This window comes from Anopheles coluzzii, chromosome 2 (genome assembly GCF_943734685.1).
Source record: "Anopheles coluzzii chromosome 2, AcolN3, whole genome shotgun sequence".
In the NCBI taxonomy this organism is placed as follows: Eukaryota; Metazoa; Arthropoda; class Insecta; order Diptera; family Culicidae; genus Anopheles; species Anopheles coluzzii.
The window spans coordinates 100,261,500-100,284,448 of record NC_064670.1 but is presented as its reverse complement, the minus strand read 5'-3'; the positions used below and the strand labels follow the sequence as shown (position 1 = coordinate 100,284,448).

The 22,949-nt window shown below is 47.2% G+C and overlaps 1 protein-coding gene across 3 annotated transcripts in view; it reads right to left on the bottom strand.

Annotated features, from left to right (window-relative positions):
- The window catches only part of LOC120961685 (serine/threonine-protein kinase NLK), a 73,897-nt gene that overhangs the window by 10,571 nt on the left and 40,377 nt on the right, over positions 1-22,949 (bottom strand). For all 3 annotated transcript variants that reach the window (XM_040385624.2, XM_049607889.1, XM_049607888.1), the window contains exons 3-4: positions 8,579-8,708; positions 2,848-2,903 (exon numbers count right to left, since the gene is read on the bottom strand). In XM_040385624.2, the coding sequence (XP_040241558.1) occupies positions 2,848-2,903; positions 8,579-8,708 (186 nt within the window). The remainder of the gene's footprint in view (positions 1-2,847; positions 2,904-8,578; positions 8,709-22,949) is intronic.

Genomic DNA, 22,949 nt, shown 5'->3' with positions numbered 1-22,949 from the left:
TCCGGATTTTGCTAGTGTCACCGCCCCACCACAGACACATCGCCACAGTCCTGTCAAGGACGTTGCCCGGAACTGACACACGCGAGCGTGTTGGCAGAAAGTGTCTCGTCGATACGTCACGTTGTGTTACAAGCAAGCAAACCTGCAAATCCTCCCGCTTTATGTCCCGCTAACCCTATCTCTGTCTCTCCCTTGCCTTTGTCATTGTCTTTGTGGTGACGGCAGGAACAGAGGGGGGAGGATTGGCCATCTCGCACCGAAATGAATGCAGCCATACATCCGGCTAGTGAGGATGTGATGCTCGTTGGGGAAGGACTTACGGGTCGGTCTGAGTGGTTTTTAGGGTTGACGATGGGACACATTGGCTGCAGCAGAACAAAAAAATGATGCCACTGTCCGGACAGACTCACCAGACAGGCGGCGGCAGCAGCAACAGCAGCAGGAACAAAGAAATTTTCCAGACATTGTGATCCATCGCTTCTTCCTCCTTCTACGCGGGCAAGGACGGTCCGGCTTGCAGCGGAACGGGACGAACGGGAGGAGATAAAACGAATCACGGCGCGTACGAGGTGTGGGCGAGTGTATTACTACTACTTGCTTAATTCAACTTGCGCCCGGTCATGGCGACACAGCTCGATGAAGGCGGCGGTGGCAGAATAAACGCGGAATAAAAGCGCGCTCTCGGGTGATTCGAGCAGCTAAATTGCAACCATTAATCAAATGGAAATGCACACAAGGGGTATTGGGCAGAAGGAGATGAAATATTATACGAGATTAGTCTTCTCTTTTCCTAGTCTGATCCGGACATCTTCCAGCGAATGAAAGAGATTATAAGTTACTTCTTATTAATTATTGTCAAACAAACTGTCTCCAGCAGTCGTTACCATTTGGCAAGAAGCTGCGCTGTCGATGGGGTTTTCAAAATTGAATTATTCAAACATTGCAGTTTTTTTTAACGTGAATGTTGAATATAGTTATCATCAACATCTTCTTTTTCAGCACAAGCAGTCAAAGATGTCACAAGTTCCAACAAACTGCGAAACATTTGCAGTTTCTTCTGCCAAGCTGTCTCACGTGCCCAAACACATTCGACCTTGGTGTAAATAAGCATATTACTGGTGGAAAGGCAGAACCACACGACAGCTCTCACACGCATCCTTCCCCATTTTTTGGGTGTATTTTTCCCAGTTCACTCTCTCTCTCTCTTGCTTTCTCTTCGAGGCTACGCCCTCCGCTGCAAGCCGCAAGTCAAACAGATGTCCTTGAACGCCAAAGTCCCCGGGAGCTGCCCCACAACGACTCCATGGATAAAATAAAATCACTACGTGAAAAACGGGGCAAATTTCGACGCTCCACCGGATGTTTGGTGTGTGTGTGTGTGTGTGTGTGTGTGTGTGTGTGTGTGTGTGTGTGTGTGTGTGTGTGTTTGGTGAATGCGTGTAGAAAGAGGAAAGGACCGTTCCTATCTACTGTTTCCCTTCCCTCGCTTCCCGTGCGGCTGAAAAGTTTGTCAATAAAGTACAAGTGGGATATTATGCAAAAATCTTTCGCCTATCGACACAGGAAGCTGAATATTTGCCCTTTAGCGTGTTTTTTTTTGTCCTTCTTTTTGTGGGGCAGGGGGCTATGAACATTTGCCGTTCGTCCATTTTGGGTTTGAGGTGTTTTTTTTTTGCTCAGTATCCTATCCTAGGGAAGCTTCACCCGCATTGTCCCCTTTCGTTTTGCGGCAGTAACTGTGGTTCGAATGAATGCTGAAGTCAATGGCGGGGATCTGGTTTGTCTGTTTCGACTAGTGCCTCATCCGTGACCAGTGACGCTTGGTGGCCCACATTTTCGGTTCACTTCAATGGAGATGACCAATTTTGTTTTTTACTCTCCATACCTAAAACAAACGGAAACTACAATTTGGGTAAAACTAGCAACTGACATTACATTTTTTTCTCTCGTGTGTGTTTGGTTTGTTTGTTGAATTCTTTCCTGCTCTGCACATAGTTTTCTCGTTTTACTCTACACACGGTGGAGCTGTTTGGGCGTATGAAATTTACATGAGCAGAGAGGTGGTTTTGGAGGCATCGCCGAGCGGTTCTGGCGATGAGAGATGATGAATTATTCACCTATGGAGGGAAAATAATTCCTTCTCTTTTTCCTTCATGGTTTGAGGAAACGAAGCTAGAAAGATTGCACTAAAAATGTTATTTTGCACTTCATGTCTACACACTCTGCTGAGAGCAGCTGCAAAAACCATTCCTTTGTGCAGCGAAGGCAATATTTCAAGTAAAAAAATCAAGATCTACATCCTAGGATTGGTGCAGGATTATTAGAAATCAGAAGTCAAATTTCCACTGTAAAACATCATTTCGAGTTGGGTTCAGGAAAAGCTCTAATTTCCGCTACGACCAAGTACCAAATGCCAACAAACTGTCTAACCCAAACTCGGGCCAACAACTTCGCCAATTGCGGTGCGGCTCTGCTTTGCAAATCCCGTCCAAATCCACCTCGTGTGTCACGTGTGGTGCAAAAGCAGGCAATTCCTGGGACAGCTTGTACATTTCCGGACGGGGAACAGGAGTTTTCGCAACACCAAAAAGCCCCAGAAAGCTTTCATCCCCCTTGTGTTGCAGTAGATCCTCGAACCAGCCCGTTCCCTGGAAATAAAACTACAATTATTCGCTAAAATCATCCACAACTGATAGGCCCCGAGCAGGAGCTTTAAAGGCGATGATTAAATAATTCCATTGCAGTATAGCTATACTTTCTTATTAGTGGCATTGGTTGAGAGCCATTCCCACGATATGTCTAAGCGTGTATGACACGGTATAATTTCAGATTTTTGAAAAAGGATACATTTCCTGGAAGAAATCCAAATGTGGCGGCTGTAGGATGTCCAGTGCAGAGAGTACCTGTGAAAGAGAAGGATCAAAGATAAAGTAGGATTAGAAAAATATGCATTAAAGTGCCGCAATGGAATATAAAGCACACGTAGAGCAGTATAGGAGAGTATTGCACATGACGTATTCCACATTTTGTTCGCAAACTTCCAACCTAACCGGAACGTGTCAGTCAAAACTGATTCCGCTGAATGTCCTTTAGTATTCCCCCCCAGTGTATTTGCTGTCTGCATTACCAACCCAGTGTGTTGGAGAGAGTTTGTACGGAAGCTGGATTATCGATCAGGACGGGAACCGTCTGTCGCCGTGTCTTGTCGTGGCATTAAAAGTGTCAAATAGCTCCATCTGGCAGTACACACGTGACTTCCTGAGAGCCTTGCATCTTAAGAAAGAGAGCCTCACCAGTAGCCTTCTATCAGGCTCTGTGTCAGCGCCCCCTTTCGGCTGTCGAGTTATCTGATAGCTGCTGACGCAGCAAATACTGCAGAGAGCAGCAGAAGACACACACACACACACGGGACAAAAGATGCGCACCTCGAAGTGCATCGGAATTGTTGTTGCCACAGAGTGGTGGTGCAAAGAAGCCATCGTTCGTTTGCAGTTCGATGATGTCCCGCCGTCCAACGCCGTGGGAACTTGTGACATTAATATGAAAACCACGGCAGCAAAAGTCAAACTTCAGCTGACTGGTGAAGGTGGTGCAAAGGAATGCAAAAAACAGGATGGGGTGAAGGAAGTAATATGACACCGGCAGAAGGGCTTACGATCGCAAAGTGCAACGGACTGCAGAATGGCAACAAAAAAGCAAGCTGGAAGCTAAAGCTGCATCATCCCGACCGATCTTGTTTACCCTATCGGATGCATTGGTATGCAATGGATTGCTCGTACACGCGATTGACTGGCAGCAGTGGAATGTCAACTTTATGTGGGATGTTTCCAGTAACAACCATAACCCGACCGTCCATTTCCAATTGGATAAGCAGGGGAGGCGTGTAGAGTGTATTGCATAATTTTAGGCGTTTTAGCGCGTGTTCGAATTTCAGTTTTGAACGGGCTATCTCCAATAAGCCAACCAAGATAATTCCCCACCAAATTAACAGTGGACAGCTTCACGTCCAATTTATCGGTAATACCACATGCCTGTGGACTGTAAAATTTACTGCACACACACACACATACACCCCAAAACGATGACCGCCGCCGAGCACGTGTCGCTCGCGTAATGCTGTCACATGCGAACAGCTGCAGAACGGCTGCAGCTGCCTCTGGCGCATTAAACACAAAACTGTAACCATGGTGACTGTGTCACACACTCCCTCCCCTTCTCTCTCTCTCTCTCTCTCTCTCTCTCTCTCTCTCTCTCTCTCCGTGTGTTCAAAGTAAGCGGATAATTTATCAAATAACCGATGCATAATAAAAACCGTCTAATCTCATCTACCCCACACTTTGCGCTTGCGGAATAAATTCAGCGCCAAATCAAATACCGTACCGGAGTTGTGTACACTATTATGCTTTTCCGAGTTCCTCGCCAACTGGGACGTAGTGAGGTCGGTGGTGGTGGTGCTAGGGCAATTCAAAATGCAACCGCCGCGCGTTTGCGAGCGCGCGTACACTAATTGCATTAGCGCGTCCGCCTGCCAGCTGCAATCGGTGGTGGTGGTGATGGTGGAATGGGATTTATGATACCCGCGTATTTTTGCATACCACAACCAGAAGGCAGAACAAAAGCTACAAATAAAAAATAAAAAAAAAGAGCTACCGGAAAAACAAAATACCTCCAAATCTCGATTTTCGGTCGCGTGCTCATTCCCCTATGAATAATGGACTTTGGCAGCTTCTACCGGGCACCGAGCGGGTCCTCTCCTACCCCCCCTTTGGGCGTGATGCATTTGCATAGAATTATTCCCCGTCTTTCCCTTCCCACTACCCCCCCTTTTTTTAGCACAATGCTCAAATTTCCATATTTTTCCCATGGTTAACACCGACCATTTGTTGGTGGAAAAATAGTCGCACACACACACGAACAGGGGTACGCGAGCGCGACAATAATACAAAGCACAGAGGAGCAGTAGATTCACGTGCTCCACATTTTGCCCTGTCCGTTTAGTGTTGTGTTTTTTTTTACTGTATTTCTTTTGTTGATTCTACACGCCACGGTGAAACATAGAAAAAAAGATTGTGCATATGCAGAAAACAAAAAGTGTTGCACACACACACACAAACACCGACCCAAAACTGCACTTCGCCAAACTGCACTACAATCTGTGCGCACTCCCAAAGCATGGGGAAGAAAATGGGGAAAACCAATAGTAGCGAATAGTAGCGCGGCGGCAAACAATGGAAGTAGCGAGTTCGCTTCTATTCAACACATCTGTCCACATGGCGGCTTTCCGAAGGGGGAGGGCCACTGAAACAGCACCCGCTTGCGCGCATGCATACATGCATTTATGCAATCGTTTAACCCATGGAGCCAGGGGAGGTCTGGAAGGGGATGAGAAACTAGCTAAAACATTATTCGCCCTCTGCCCTCCGGAAATGGCGTTATGATTTATATCGCGAGCTCGGAAGGTTTATTAGGCAATAGTTTGTTTTTTTCCTCTCTCTCTCTCTCTCTCTCTCTCTCTCTCTCTCTCTCTCTCTCTCCCTCCCCCCTCACTCTCTAGAGAGCACACAAGGTGTGTGTGTGTGGTGGTGGAGATGAATGATAAAGCACAGGCGAAAAATCATAAAATTGCCAGCGCGTATTTGACTCTTGAGCCGCACGAACAACAAGCGCCGTGTGTGTTTGTCGTTTCATTTTGCACGGTTCACACACACACCGGCACCCTGGCCCACTCCTTATGATAGAGCAGCATAGAACGGGGTGCAAACACTATGCAAACCGTGCAAGACACCATGGAAGCGGTCACACAGCGTGTTTTGCAATTAATATAGTGGGTGGATGTGTTTGCAAAAAAGGCTTTTCCATTTCCTTAATTCCTTGTGTTGAGTTGCAGCGGCAAGAACATGATGACCGAAAAGCTTCCCTTTTGTGTCGCATATGCATAGTCGACAACCCTGGAAGAAGCACACGACAGCGCTTCGTGACGTGTTCGTTAAAGTGATTAACTCACAATCGTATCGGGGAGATACTTTTAATTCTAAAAACATGACTTCTGTGCTTTGCTCCAGTTAAAAGAAAAGGAATATAAGCCCTTATCAAGTTACGCTTCTCGCTTCCTACACGGCAAGATATCCAAAAAAGCATGTCCCCTTTCCGGCTAAGAGACATGATAGGTGGTCTTAAGTGGCCGTACGTGCGTCATTCTTCAGGGAGCCAACATCCCCCGCCCGCCGTTTAAATGCCTTGCTCACGCGCACCCAATGTCCCGGCTTCATTGGCTGGAGGAGATTGAAAAAAATGCATTCATTTGTCCTTTCTGTATCACACATACCACCCACAGGTGACGTTAATCTTCACTTCGAAACTTTGGATCGATCCCTCCCGAAACGACACATTCAAATGGCTTCCATTTACCAAAATTGCACTGCCCCGAGTGGTGAGATGGGTGACGAGGGCAGAGAAAAATGCATTATAAAAACCTAGGCACAGCTGATCTTGTCCCCCCCAATTCCCGGGACTGTCACACATTGGCGGCGCTGGAACAAAAATAGCACAGCCGAAAGGACCGCGCAGAGGACACACATAGTAAAGTTTTGCCTCATAAAAAATGGAGAAGCGAGCGCGGCTTTTGTGAGGAGAAGCGATGTCTCTTTGCATTTGACACACGTTACACATGGCCCCGGACGACGCCACGATGGGGGAAGGTTTTAAATGAGACACAGCGAGACGTATGAAAACTGTCGCCTAATGTCATCCAGAAAGAAGTGGAGAGCGGGTCGTTTCACTTCAATCAATAATCAAAAGCTGTGTATGTGTGGAGCAAGTGAGGATCGAAATCGATAGTTAATAACTTAACGACGCCCTACATTCTGCGTGGTTCGGGGACACTTTTCTTCATTGCTTCATTGGTGTAGGCGTTAATGTTGCGCGCGGCCGCGGTAATTACTCAAGCCATTAGGCGTCGCTGCTGCTCTGAATGCGGCAACGAAGTGTAGTGGGATGGTCCGCTGTCCCAAGAACTACGCAATGTGGTGGAAAATGCTTCCAGCAACACACGTACACGTGGATTGACTCATTTCCTGCCAGAGTATTACTCCACACTTTTATCATAATGTTTGTGTGCGCAAGTGGGTGCGAACGGTCTGGAGGGGGGTTAATTTACATCCGCCGAACATAGTTTTGTGTCCCAAGGAAAGGCTTAAGCTGAAAGCGACACAAAAGTGGGGGAGATACTTGTAGTGGGCTGATAGCAAATTCTTACACGCGGTAGGCAAAGGATATTACAAAATCCAATTGCTCTCGTAACCCTTTCCTTGCACACGGAACACGATTACATTTTCTCCACGGGATCAATCTAGGGAGCAGCTTGGAGCGCTCCCTCTCATGCTCTAATACAACCGAGGAAGGCATATAAGAACCTAATCGATTGCAGTCTATTTTCAGACGCCAAGCGCATCTTGCGAGCTGTGTTGAGGGGGTTGTGACGGGCCGGGAGGCTTCCGTATTCGCCCTCATGTTTTTCCGACACATCCATTAACCTAGTTCGTGATTCGTATTTGATTCGTTTTGTCCTCTTTGCCGCTCTCCTTGACCACCGAACATCCCCGTGCCGGTCGGTGCTACCAGCAAAACCGAGGGAAATGCTGCGAGTGCACAGAAGAGGTTTGGGGCGAGCAAAACGGGGACTCCCTCGAGGGGTCTGGTGCAGCGAACCATCCGGGGCACGATAAAGTGTTGCCATCGGCAGCCGCACAGCCAGATGCACTTTTCCAAACTTCATCAATCAATCGTTGCGGCGGCCGGATTGGATTGGATTTTCGATTTCAGACAGCACCAACAACGCTGAGGAAATTCCATTGCTGTTGAGGAAAGTGCACGCAATATTGTTGCGCTAATAGCGGGAGAAATGTTCTTCTGTCCAATTTGTCTGTGGCTCTTCTGATGCCCAACAGCCTTTACTTCGATCGTACCACCAACAGAACCAAACTCCCCCCAAAACAACGGCCAATAAATTTTCATCAACGTTTGCCCGGGCCGGCGCGCAACGCCAATCACTGCCATCGTGTGCAGAAGAAGCTTTGCTACTGCATCTTTTTCCCCGGGTGTTGCTTTGTTTTTCCTCCAAACCCCGGTCAGGGTTTATGTTTTCCCAAGCCTCGGCTTGTAATATTGGCGCACGCTGGCGCCTCCATTACTCTTTTTTCCTTGCTTTCCAGGCACGCTAAAACACATGTTATCCGAGCGAGGAAAAACAACACGTGCCGTGGCGAAAAGACTATCTTCTAACTACCCAAAGAAGCTCCTCGAAGCGCGCACACAGCCACAGCCACGACGGGCGAAGGTTAACAGGAGTAGTAGTATCACTTGCGAAACGTTAGCAGGCCGAAGCGACAACACTTTCTAATTAAAAACTTCTTCCACCGAGACAACGCTGTGCGGCCGCTCTATCGCTGTTTCTTCGGGGGTTTTCTCGACAAAGGAAAATACACAAGGAAGAAGAAGTCCTTCTCCTTGGCACATTGGAAGCAGTGGACCTTCCACCGTTCCCACCGTGCGGGTTTTGCCAGCAAGGCGTAGTACTTACATTTTCGTGCTTGAAGAAGCACAGCATCTTCAGCTCGCGGAACACACGCTTCGAGGACACGAGCGACTGGAAAACGTTGGGCAGCTTCTTGAGTGCGACCCGGCGTCCATCACGCGGATCGGTGACAGCCCTGCGAATGAGAAAAGGAAGAAGAAGAAAAATGGATAAATGTGTGGACTGTTGGGTTTGGGTGTTGGATGGAGCAGCGCGCCCACGCAATGAGGGCGGATGATTAATTAGAACAAAGCGAGTACACGCGCGCTGGAGCAAACGGTTTCTTTTTTCTCTTTACCCGTGTGCCGACTTGCACCACCGGAGGAGGAAGAAATGTTGCAAAACAAAACTGTTGACACTGGCCGCTGGATACAACAAGTTTTGTTTATTTTTTGCCTAAATTTAAGAGCAGAGCAGAGAGCTTATAAGATGCATAACGTAATGAAAGGAAGAATTATTCCCTCAGCTCCTAGCACCATCGTTTGCCCCAACTCTGCCGGCGTCAAAATGCATTTCTCAAAGCATTCCCAACTGCATTCGTGTTTCCTAATTGCTATTAACGTGCCTACCCTACAATGCCTCACTGGTTCGTGCGAGCACCAGTTCAACCACATTACCATTCCACGACGAACCTCTGGGTCAATCGACACCTTCAGTCATGAGCGCCTCTCAACATTCCTGCACGACACACTAAACCTGACCGGCAGAGGAATGGGGTGAGCAGCGGTATTGAATTCCGAGCGAAACCTTGCCCGACAAGTGCAATCGATACGAGAAATCATCAGCTTCACTCGCCGAAGGTGCATTCAAAAGTGATTGTGTCCACGTACAGGTCCGTCCGCGCGCAAACGCCGTACGGGCTGGAATTAATTCAAATGTCATCCCCGTTCGGACCTGCCGACGTCACTGCGCTTCTTAATTGGGAATCTTGTCAATTGTCCCGGGGAGCACACCCGAAGAGGGAGTCAAGCAAGATTTAGCCTTACGCCGTTTTAAAAAGCCATTCTTTGTAGACCAGCTGGAACTGCTGGAATTTCTGGAGTTGAAGTGAACTCCACAAAAAAAACAAATTCTTCCCTCACATTTCCTAATCCCTAAGCGAGTTACAAAGCGACCAATGGGATTGATACGATTTAAAGAGCGTTTTCCCAGGCTCCCCCGCTAAACTCGCTGTAAAGTAAGTCATTGCCACTGAGTGGCACTCCACGCTATTCCTCCCGGGAGGAGGCAAATTTTAATTCAATTCAAATCTTGATGCACACACATCAGTCGTGTTGTGTTGCGCTTGATGCCATCGGGCACGCTGACGTCGTCGGGCGGGTGAATTCCCTTTCGGCTCGGATTGACGTTCAGCAGAGAACGTTCCAACAGAGAAAGGGAAGGCCACTGTATTCACGCCACTTCTTCCTATGCAGCTTTGGGCGCCATCCGCACCAACAAAAGCCGCGTGACACATTCGCTCTCTGCCCGGGGTATGTGTGTGTGTGGGGAAAGAAGAACATGCACGCTACGCGGAACATGGCCCATTTGCTGAGAATATTAGAACATACACACTGACTCACACATGACACACAGAGACCCCTCCAGGAGTTGCCTGGCTGCCGTTGTTAAGGCAGCAAGCGGGCTCCGAAGACCTAACCATGAAGCAACAAGGATGTCCTGACAGCCTGAACCATCCGGCGGAAGGGTGTGTGTGGGCTCTGCCATCACCTTGAAGAGCCGACCATAGTCTCTAATTTCATTTACACCTTTAATTTTCCTATGAATAGTCATCCTGGGTAGGCGAGAAAGCGTTCATGTTGCCCAACTGCCCCGTGTGCTCCTCTATTCGTTTTGCTCGTTGTACGTACCAAACAACGCTTTCCCTTGTTGCGCTGTTAGAACCTAACGTGCAGGTCTTTTTCGTGATTGGTAATTTGAAATACTTAGAAATTAGTCTCCCATCAGAAACGGGCCGGCCATGACGAACGCGCGAGCAATTCTCTATGCGTCCGGAAAAGCTGGATCCTTCGCTGATAGACAGACGTCAACCGGTGTGTGTCTGTGTGTGCATGACCATGTCGGAAGCGTGTTCGTACCGACGGAACAGACACGACGATCCACAAGAGGGATGCTCTTTTCGTGGTGCGAAACCGTTGAAAGAATAAAGCCCCAGAGAAACCGAACCTCGCTTATCACACTGCAAACCATCGCCATCATCATGCACATCATCACCATATCACGCTATTGTTGCTGAACGATTAGCTTAGTGTAGCGTTTGCAGACTAATCGATGCCGAAAACATGGGTTTGACGCAACTTACGGTATGTTATAGCGGCGATAGATCAGGCCTATGTCAACGTCATTTGTTTGGCCACACTGGTACCGCACGTTCGCTCAACTTCTAAGCCTTCCCGATTATCGCCATCATCGATATATCCCGGAAAAGGTTAACTATTTTGATCTGCCGTGCGCCAAATATACCTTTTTTCCACATGTACGCACCAGCCAAACGAACTGGCAGCGTGTCATGCAAATGCCAAAGGGTGTACCCATACCTACATACACACATGTATGTGGCAGGGTGAGTTACAACAGTTTCGTGTAACAAAATAATTAATCCGACTGACAGAACCCATGGCTAAAGGACTCGGCTTTTTCGGGGTATTATAAGGGGAGGGATATAAAAATAGTACACAACAAATTACGTGTTTGCGAGAGGATCTGGGTGGCTCCACTGTACGTGACATCGGTAGACAAATTCCACGCAAAAAACCCATGGATGGTTCTGAGAAGCGGAAAGGTTGTTTCGTTGCAATTAAAACGCTTCTATTTGATTAGCGAACGGACGTCATATAAAGACAAACTGAAATGTATGATGTCGTGTTCATGCATTGTCAGTAAATTTGTCTTTACGTCTGTACATCATGCATACCTACGATAGGAACGGGTAACACTTCGAAGTAAGCCACACTTTATGGACGTAATTCTCAGCAATTAAAATCGATTAAGAAAGCATAATTTTTCCGCCCGTTTGCGGAGAGACACAGCGCACAAGCCCGGAGGGAGGACCATAACCATGTCGGTTAACCATGGGTGTTGTAATGGAAATTTCCTTGCGCTCGTACTCAAACTGCTCAGTTCACCCGCACTCACTCTATGGCCTCTTTCACGGGGAATTGGAATTTGTTATTTTCCTATGCAGTTAGCATCGCGGCGCGTAATCGTACTTGTCTGCCCGTTAACGAGGGGACGTTAAAAGTTATGAGCTGCCGACTTCGGTTCCCTCTGAGCAATCCCCCCCCCCCCCTCCAGCTCTCCCCCGACCACTCTCAATGGTCATTCTGTGCGCTGCCTTTGTCATTTGGCGGTCTACACCACTCGAAAGCTGATCCTGTTGAGAAACGGTCTGGACCGAACGCTCCGTTTCGATCGTGTCTCGGCCTTCGCTGCATCAGCAGCAGACTCTGCCGCATCCACAGACTCCGGAGACAAAGAGGAAAGAGAGAGAGAGAGAGAGAGAGAGAGAGAGAGAGAGAGAGAGAGAGAGAGAGAGAGAGAGAGAGAGAGTGAGAGAGAAGTTGGCTGCTGCATCGGAATAAAATAAACTAAGCGCAGCGCAACTGGTGCTGGGCGCGTCTGCGGTGCGCCACTCTTTTCGGTGAGAATAGTGTTCCTCCTCCTCTTCGCCGACTTCAGCAGCCACGCCGGGATGGCGTCTGGTGGAAAGATAAAACACATTCACGCCGTTCCTCCGATGGCGGAGTGGTGTTGTGTTTTTATACCAAAAGAGCACCGCAATTTCCACCTCGGAAAGGATGCCTGGCTCAACTCCCCAATGCACAGGCGTTGCACTTGCACTTTAAAACTGGGGGAGGAATTTACTCTGACTGTTTCGAGGTTTTCGCCTTTGTTCCTAGTCTACTGTGGAATGCTTTCAAGTGAGAATGAAACTGAAGAGCAACAATAACAGGGAAGAAGTGCAAAGTGTTGATTGGTTAAACTTGGTTAAACAAAGTGAGGTTTAAATCAAAGTGAAGAGGAAATTGTATTTAAGTTGATTTGAGTTGTTTTTGTAGCTAGACTGATCTGATGAGTCTTGAAACACACGAAATAAAATCCACTCCAAATGGGGAATCGATCCAAGTCCAGTCCTGTAATTGTCCGCCTCTCTATACATTAAACCATTGACCATCTCCTAGCGTAGCACGTTACTCCCTCAACACATTCAGACGCCAAATTTTACGACTTTTCGCATTCAAACCACTAAAGTATTTAAATTAAAATCATTCATTTATTTGCAAATTGATCGGCATATTAAGCATTCCAGAGAGATGACAGACGGGGCGAGCTATCAAAAACAAATCAAGTTCGCCATCGCAGCGTACGCCGTCTGCTCTCCCTCCGAAATTCCTGTCCCCAAAAACAACCTAAATCACACTCAGAACTGTAGCCTGCCACCACCACTACCACCACCAGAGTAAGTTACGATTAAAACACGATCGCACAGCAAAGCGTAAAACAAATCATTGTGTTGGGTGATTGAACTTTCCCCCACGGATGAGTCGCGTCTGGCCAACAGCGACATACGTCACACCAGAAAGCGCGGAGGGCGTTTGCCGTCCGCGTGAAATGCAATCGCGTTCAGCGCAATTCAACATCGCCGTCTACTAATGCCGAATGTAACCGTCGCTACAAAAAAAAGACATCTAGACGAAATCAAATAACCTCAAACCCACGACAACAATGTGTCACACCACGTTGAGTAAGAGACGCTCGCGTTCAAACAACCGCCACCACCACCCTTCGGATTTTCGGTGTCTGGTGCTTCGGAACGCTGAAACAGGAAAGAAGCCGCACAGAGGAGAAAAAGGAATGCAAAACAAAGTCGTGTCTTTTCAAGATTTTGGCTATCACACATCGCTAAACGGATCGCGGAGTGCTAGAGAGAACCTCGAGAATGATTTGTTTCCGGCGAAACGGGCGTTTCGAAACGGGTTCTTGTTGGTGGTACTTCCGACCAGTCTGCCGATTTTTTATGGTTTTTGGGGCTAGGGAATTTCTAAAGAACGGTCAGATGAGCTGTGCTCTGTTAGGAATATCTCTCGAAAAGGAGAAAAAAAGGAAACAACAACACCAGACCAGCCAAGACCAAGCTAGACGCTGGGCTAGTAAACAACCAGCTTTTTAGATTGTTTAGTGCGAAACCTGATTCTTCTTGTTTTGGCTGCACCAGGTTGATTTATGTTCGCCAGAATTAGGGCACGCGGCCCACGGTTTCTAGTCCAGATCGTTTACCGAAAAACACCTCCAATCGAATCTTCAGACACGGGAGAAAGAAAGAGACACGAGTTCATCGTTATTGGAGCATCACAGGAAAAACTGGGGCAGCATCAGACGACCCAAAAATGGAATCGAACCCTCATTGAACATTAATGCCATTTAATTGGTAATGTCATTAGATAAAACAAAGGTTCTAATTTAGTCAATCTCGAGGCAAAAAGGTGTCTGACCCTCCCAGCCACACAAACCATTTTCAAACAATTCCGAGGTCTCTCTGACGTCAATGACGTCCGACAACGAGCTTCTTCAACGAACACCTACACAGCGACCCGAAAAGAAAACCGGCGCTAACGAGGAGCGCCGGTGGTTTAATATTAAAACAAAATTCCTTACATTAACGAAAATCGCGTGCAATGGCATTTCCGACCGGAGGAGGCCGGACGACGTTATGGTCGTTTTCTGGTCCTTTTTCTCTAGCTAGTGGCGTGAGGCTATCCCACCTCCCACTCCCCCAAAATGGCTAAGGATGTTTTATGCCCCATCCGGTTCAGCCGGATTGACGTTGATAACGAAAATAGAATCACGGCTTGCTGAGAGAGCGAAACTAGTACGGAACGGAAGGTCCACCAATGCCGGAATGAAAAGAAAAAGAGCCCCCAGTCACCCCCAATCAAACTACACCGCAGGGGCGTAGGAGGGCACTAGATGAGGGTGGTCCTTCATCTATATCCTCCCCTGATCGCTACACAACATGGTCGAAAATAGAAATTAAGCATTCATGGCAAGCAAAAAGGAATCGGAAGTTTGCCATTCTTTAACCTTCATCGAAAAGCGCGCGCGTGCTCCTTTTCTCCATATATATATTAGACACTTTTTTCCACAAGATGAACGATAAAGTTGGGCTAAGCTTTTTCGGCGAAGCGGTAATCGATTTGCCACCAAGTACTCTCTGTGCGGCGGCACAAACGAACAGCTGTGTCGTTGATTTAAACGCGCGCGCGCGCGCCATAAGAAAAGGGTTTCAACTGTCGCTGTGTGCAAAGCATTTGGGTTTGTTCCGATAATTATGCTCGAAAGCGCACCCGCCCGCCAGGGGGAGCAACCAACTCAACACAGCGGCACACACACACACACTCAATCGAAACCATTAGCAAAACGGCACCATAAATAAGCTTTCGACAGCTTTCATAAACAGCGCAACACACGGCAAAGGGACGACTAGGAGAGGGTTTTGGTAACAAAAGGGGCATTAGACGATGTGTGAACACCGCGCGAAGGATTGAAACACCCTTCAGTAGCGGAAAAGTGGAAGAAAGCGGACGATCTGGGGTTATTTTTTTATCCCCTCGGTCCTGTCAATTCATTAAAAAAACGTTATACCGTAAGTCGTCGGTTTTATCGGGAAATTGGTCCGTTCGACCGTCACCCGGTGGTTGTTGATTGTGCAGACCCGACCCGGCCCGGGTTAAACCACTGCCGCCCGCTTATCAAAATGGTCTTTAAACGGACGGGCCCGCCGCGCTTGCACACTTCAAATTCTGCTTCGAGAGGCTAAAAGTTTTAAAACGAAAATTTATTGCATCTCGTTACGCGTGGATGTTCTCCCGGGGGTGTGTTGTGCCTTTTGAAGTCGGTGGAGTTGGAACTGGCGAAACATTCGGGGTGAAGGCTGCGGACGTATGGGCAAGATATTTATGGGTTTTCCGACATGAATTATGTCACTTATGTTTAGTGTGCTGCTCCCTCCCTCGACTGTTTAGCGAATAACGAATCTAGGCAGAAAATGGGAGTGGTGGACTTGCTTTTCCTTTCGCTTCGAATCCTTCCGCGTAGCGTTTTCAGTGGGCCGACTACTACCAACACGTTCTTTAAACTCCGTGCTGGGAAACTTTAATTAAAATTCCAAAATCAAACGAAAACATCAACCAAACGTTGCATATTTTCGGGATACAACGCTGTCCCAACCTTCCAAAACAGGGACAAACAGACCGCACACTGTTGCCTCCAGAACAGAGAGCAGCAACAGACATCCCGAATTTCCTGAAATCGCTCAGGTACGCTCTCGTTGCTCAGGATAAGTTCTCTATCCTCAGATTTGTGCCGGAAATTCCAAACATTCAACGTAGGGACTCCGCCCGTGTGCTCTTGCAACTGGCGGTTCAAGGCCACCCTTCGTGTGTATTTGTGTGAATACGACCATCCAATCTTTGTTGTGGATGTCCTTCAGGACATTTCTTGTCGGGGAAATTACTTCCATCAAAATTACAATGAAGCGCTAAGAGAAGCAGGGAATTCGGCGAAATCCATTCCAGAACTTGGAATTCGCTAGGATCAGACGACCAACGCTGCTAATACCGCTGCTGCTACTACTGCTGCTGCTGCTGGGGGTCATAGGAAGGGCCTTTGCCATTGTCACCCGCACGGAAATGGACTTGACTGCCCGGGAAGGCAACAGCTCTCACACTTTCCCACACATTGGAGCTAATGCCCAAGTTCACGTACCACAAAAGCATCGTATCGACGATGACGACATAATGACGAGACCTACGCTCCACCATGCCCTCAAACAAAGGTTCACCACAATGATTGGGCGCGCGCGTCCGGGGAGCACTCTCTTCTTCCTTCTTCGTTGCATATGATCGCAATCCCGAAACTCACCAAACAAAGCCAACCAAGACGACGCGAATTATACGCGCACGCTGATTCGCTCGATATCTTGTGACACTTTATTACACCAACAATCACCACTGTGGGGGTAATTGCGTGTGAGGGTCACGGACACGGAGCAGAGGGACCCGCCACGCGGCAGACAAAAGCGCCAACTCAATGCCATCCATGTTCGTATGCAGGGCGCCAACGGGTGAATACATTGTCTTTAAATATAGCTGCACTGCCTGGAGATTGGAGTTCTGTCTTCCAATTATGTTGTTGCTGCTGCTGCCAATTTTGAAGAAATGATCTTTATGAAACCGATAAGGGTGAGTCTTTAACGCGCGTACTTTTGCCAATCAACTGGAGACAAAATGACGGTTTCTAGCGGGAGTTTTTTTTCTACACACAAGACCAAACCTAAACCTCCAATGGTACGATTTCCACGCCACACCTATTTCCTATCTTAATCTTTAATCTCTTGGCCTCTCCTCCGTAGGGCCACTCTCACTCCTTCCTAGGAAACAACGGGCAGGCAAAGAATAGCATCCGAATGAGTGGAGCTGCGAAATTGCGTCACCAGAAACCATTTTATTCCCTGCCCCGGTGCGTTCCTAGCTTTCATCACGTCCTCTGGCCCCACTATGGAAGTCGCAAAGAAACCTAGACCGAATGATTTCCTTGAAGAAGTAATTTCCACGGATTTGCCTCACCCTTGCACAACAGCGGCTGCGGCTGCCGAATGGATTTCTTAAGGACATCGGTGGAGCACACAAAGACGCTGTCGTCGTCGTCGTTGTCGCTATTCCGTAAGTGTGTAGGAGAAGCAATTTTGCTTGCTTTCATCACAAAGCGTTCCGAGCGTTGGAAATGACTCTGCCAGCAAGCGCCAGCGGACGCGCAATAGTACCAAGGTCAAGCCATATCAAACCACAAGCGAGCAAACGGTCGTGAGGATTGTGTTTAAAGGCCGAGAGAGCATTCTGTGCGTGGCTGTGTTAATTTTATTATCCTTAGCGTTCCGTGAGTGTTTCCGAGGAGCAGAATGGATACACACTAAGGAGTAATAATGGGCTTCCAATCGAGATGGCACTTCGGCGCTTCGCCCTAATAAACTAATCGTGTACACATTGCAACACAAGCGGAAAGATATATGATAAAGACAACCTCACAAAACCGACACACACGTACTCCGAGGACAATTGGATTAGCTCTGACCGAAGGTCAGATTGTATTGCCAAAGCTGTGTGCTTTCTGTGATAATGTGGAACGGGGGGTGAATTATGTTTTGTCCCTTTCCCCGTTAAAGACTCTAGGCGCGCATAAAACGCCTGTCTTCTTGGTGGAAATTCACCTTTCTCTGTTCCTTTATTTCCATTTCAAGATGCGTGTGAAACTCTGCCATCTACCTCGAGTGTCGCCTGCCAGGCTGGTAATCAATTTCGCTCCGGAAAAAGCACACCGAAGCAACGGCGACGACGACGACAACACCACCAACCGGTTCTCGTCTACAATGAATTAGGGAAATTTTATCGCTTTCCACTTGGGGGGATGGGAAACTTTGTCATCAAAGTGGTCAAAAACTTTGCGGCTTGTGCCCCGGAACACACAGAGACACACAAAGAAACACAGAAAATGAAAGGAGGAACAAACTCGCACAACGTCTCGCACAGCGTCAGGATTGCAAGGATTAACCGTTCGTGGAAAACCGTCGCAGTCCACCGCTTTGGTAGGGGACAAAAAAAACTCCGAGACGAAGGAAACACTTCACCACCAACGCCGACAGACACAGACGGTGTGTCTGTGTGTGTGGTTGGAAAAGCAAGCTTTCCTCCAGAATTTGAATTGCAAATCGGTGTAAATTTCAAAGCGAGTCGACGAGTCGATTTTTGTGCAAAGTACCGCTTTCGTGTTCCCTCCACTTTTGAGGATCTGTTTTTTTGTTTTGCTTCCACCGGCCCCATTTCGTCCGAGAGCGGAAAAGCGCTTAATTGTAACACCGTGGTGTTGCTGCTGCTCGGTTCTTGGCCGCAGGTTTTATACCACCCTCGAGTCGGGTGATAAAATACTAGAAGGGCGGCTGTTACAGGGCGAAAGAAAATGGAAAATCTGACAAGACGAGTGATTCGAGTAATTAATTTTCACTCGATGTTAATTATCTTTCGACACGTCACCGTTGGTGTTCGCCTTCACGTCGCGTCTAGCAAGCGAGCGCGACAGAGCGAGCTAGTCAAGATCACTAAAGTTCTATCTTTAAATACACACACAAGCACCAACACTTTAAAGTAGACACATTTTAGGTAACAAATAATTTATTCACACCCCCTACACTCCCACACCCCGTCGTTTTGGTCATCATTATGCGGCACTCGACTCGATCATACACGAAAAGCTGTCTGTAGCAGGAAAGAAAAAAAGGTGTTTAACATTTGTTTACACACACTCACACACACTGTTGTGCAGAACAGCGGGACAAGTTGTGGAGCATTAATTTTCACCTCAGGAAAATGCATTCATCATATCGATTTGTTTTTGCCTTAACTGTTAACCAAAAAGTAAAACATCTTCGCTTGGCGTGAACCAAAATAGAGTGAATTCAAGCGATTTAAATCATCGCCTTCCCCCCAAAAAAAACCTCTAACGCCTGTACAACAAGATGCACTTTTCCCCAGACCCCGATGACAGACTTATGGGCCCCGCATTCCTGGGCGTGATGGCAGCACGAACCTTCTTTTCCGGCTTTCCCGACCGGCCGGTGGGAAAATGGAACACACTGTTTACATGGGAGAACCGCCAGCTGCACTCCGATTTGGGTGAGAGCGTTCTATTTTGCAGCGTTCAGTCAATTTCCTTTCCGCTTCCAAGCGGAAGCGCCATTGCAAGGAGCATCATCTAGGCACGGCGGCGGTGGTGCTTTTACAATATTGCACAGAGAGTACAGTAGAGGTTTGCAGAAACGATGATGCATTTTTAATTAAAATTTCATATTCAATTATTCTGCCGGAATGAGTGCCTAACGCCGTTCGATTTTGCAGCGATCGCGCGGGCGATGATATTGATTTTTGCAACTGCTAGAGTTGGGGAAGGAAAAGTTACTTGGATCACTTTTCTTACCTTTTGGCTTTAACTTGGAAAACTGCTGTCGATTCAATAGCAACTGTAAGCTTTCCTGCTGCTCAACATTGTAATGAAAAGTGAGCTGATAGCACAAGTTTATCGGACAGAAAGAATCAGGAGCGCGCGATGGCTCTTAAGATGAAGAGCTTGCACTTCTTCTTGTTCTCTGCTCTTTTTGCCTTCGTCTTCAATTCTCAAAGATCATCATCGGGAGAAGTGTGTTAAGAAAAAAGGCATTTCAACTTGGCTGCACTGAACGATGAAAACCCCCTTAAAGACGAGCAAACAATACACCACACACACCCAGTCAACATTCCAAACAGCATTACGCACAGTTTATTTCCCTTCCAAACCATCGATAGCAGACACACATATTGGCCATGTGAGGTGTGTGTGTATGTGTGTGAAAGGGAATGAGGTACAGGCGCCGCAGATCGCTGATTTGCATCGTGCGTATGGAACCCTTCTTACCAACTGCCTCCACTCACCAGTGAGTATATGCATAAACATTTTCACTATCGATGCTTACGCGCGCGGCGCCTCTTTCTTCGCACTTTGCGATCGCTCAAATCTTGCTTCGTTTTATTGGGTTGTTTTTTCTTCAATCCATTTTTTGCACATCTACCTCCTCGTCGATACAATGCCAATAAAGCGAAGAGGTGATCTCCGGGATCCGGACAACTATGTAGTCTGCGTGATGCTCCACGTGTTTTAAATCACCACGAGGAGGTTGTTTTTTTGTTACGCGAACGAAATGTTTGCAAAAAGCCACGATGAAGCAGAGCACAAAGAGCATATGGCGGAGTTGGAAAGAAGTGTGTGTTTAAATGGAGAGATCCCGAACACTTTGTTCAATGTATATGCTTCGTATTCCAGCTGACGCGGTTTTAGGTAATGGTTTTTTGTTGCGGAGTTTGCGGTTAGAGGTGTCAATGAACAGATGAACCTTGATGACACACACACAGCTCCTCTGGAAGAGATAAACGAAGGTATCCTAACTATACAGTATGTGAAAAATTGCACTTCTGACATATGTTTTCTAATGATAATTTTAAACGCTTTCAAACGCTGGTTCTTGGTACCTAAAAAAAGAGTATTCTTCAAAAGGGCTGTTGCTCGCCCTGTACATTGCACCTTCAACAAAAGATGTACAACAACTAACAATACACACAAGAACAGTTCTCTAATTCTATCGTTTAACAGCAGCAACAACCTACCTACCTTGCCTTTTCACTATCACCGCTGACACAGACGACAGCTGGAAGGTAAGAACACCTTCCCGTAAACATCTCTCCTCCCATGGAGTGAAAAGACCTGCAAAAACCACACAAGCAAAATGACAATTTCCCCCCCGTATGTCGGAGATTGCAGCGCGAACACGGAGAGAGGTTGATCCCGAATGTTTTCCGCATTTTCTTGCCAAAATTGAAATTCCACCCGAAGATGGAAGGATTTCGGCAAAACCGTTTTTCGCAGTTCGTCGCGCTTACACTTGCTGAGATGCGGCCATGCGACAAGCGAACGGGGGAAAGCTAAGAGCAGCTTTGCATCGCCGTGTATGCAGCAGCGTTGAGTATGCGGGAAAATTTAGAGGCAAAATTTGCTGCATTTCTCACAAGATATGGTGAGGCAGAAGGGTAGGGATTGCTTGCCATTTTGCGAGACCCAAAGGGAAGATTGGATTGTGTGTGTTTGTATATGGGGAGTTCTACATTTTCAGAAGAGCCACACAAGGAATCTCAATTTCCATCAACAACATCAATACCAAGCTGTTGTGCTTTTTGACGTGATTTTGTCGAGCAGTTTTGATGTTTTTAACAGCTTTTTTAATAAAATAAATTAAATCAAAAAAAGCCCCGCAGGTTGTAGAAAGAAATCAAAACCAAAAGCAAAACAATAATAACCTCCAAAGAACAACAGAGGCGCCAATGTTTCATTATATTTTAACAACAGCTGTGGGCCTGTGAGTGCTTGTGAAAATCCTGAATAAAAAAATAATGGAAAAAGGATCATCATTATACCATTTTTCCAAGGAAACAAGGCGCTCGTCCAAACACTCACACCCGTTGTTTGTACTCTGCAGCGAGTAGTGAGTAGGCTCCCGTCTCTCGTACACGTACAACTTTTACAGACTATTATTTTTCAAGCTTCGTTCATATCCAAAACCACAACCGTAACAGTTGCACCGCCACAGTTGCACAGCAAAAAAATGAAGAAGATGAAAAGCAAGAGAGCAACTAAAAAAACCGGCACAAAGGATAATAATAATAACCAAATGGTGCCTGCAACAATTTGCGACCCTCCAACACCGGATCACACAGGTCTCCCCGCCGCCAGTTGGACTGCTGGGCAAGGTTTTTACAACAAACGAGTGGTGCCTTCTTGGAGTTCTTCGAACTTCCAAACAGCAGCGCGGACATCGTAATGAGTACCGAGCAGTGCTCGATAGAAGAAGGGTAATGTGTGTGTCTGTTTGTGTTGGCCGATGGAAGGAAAGACAACAAGAAGCCCATGGAAGCGCTCTGTGTGCACAGTAATACTGTTCGGCTCCAATGCCCACCAGACCAAACACGCTGAGCCCTGGACAGAGGTTATGAGAAAAAAGAACCTCAGTCCTCAAGAACGGGAGAGAGGCTCATCGTGTGGTTCTAAAGTTTTGTGGCGCGTTCTACTACTACCACTGTCAATAACCTCGTCACTTTTATTTTAGCACCGAGGCTTTAGAGCCTCATTCAGTCACAAGGGGAAGAAAAAAACCTTCGCTCCAGCATGCCCCTGAAGGCTCACGTTCTACTGTGCGAGCGAACGAAATATGCTCCGTAAATCGCTGCGGATACATATTTATGAGCTTTTCGAGTTGGAGGACCGTGGGCAGTGGTTTGCGATTGGAAGATCGGCCTTTGGTCAAGCCCCCAAATGCTGCCATTAGAGAGGCAGTTGAATAAAAGAAAATTTGGGTCGGATTAATTCGGACTCATCTGGCAAGAACTGCTTACACGTACAAAGCACCTGCAAAGCTGACTAATAAAAACGCAATAACACATGTGTTTCAACGCTTTTGAAGTGCCTCTGGTACAGTACTCGGAAAACTGGAGCACAATTTTTAATGATTTCAAAATGCAAATTCTCTTCCAGAGGTGCTGATGTCCAGGGGAGAGTTCTGGCAACTTCAAACATTCAAACATGTCTCGTTTGCTCTGGAGTTCAGTTTGCAGCACCAAGAACAGCTGTCTTTTTGTTTGGTTTGGGGACTTTTTTCTGTTCTCTTCTCTGTGGTTAACCCCTGCGAAGACTCCGTGTGTATACTCCGCGCTCCATCGAGTTCACAGGTTCAATCGTTAGGCTCAAA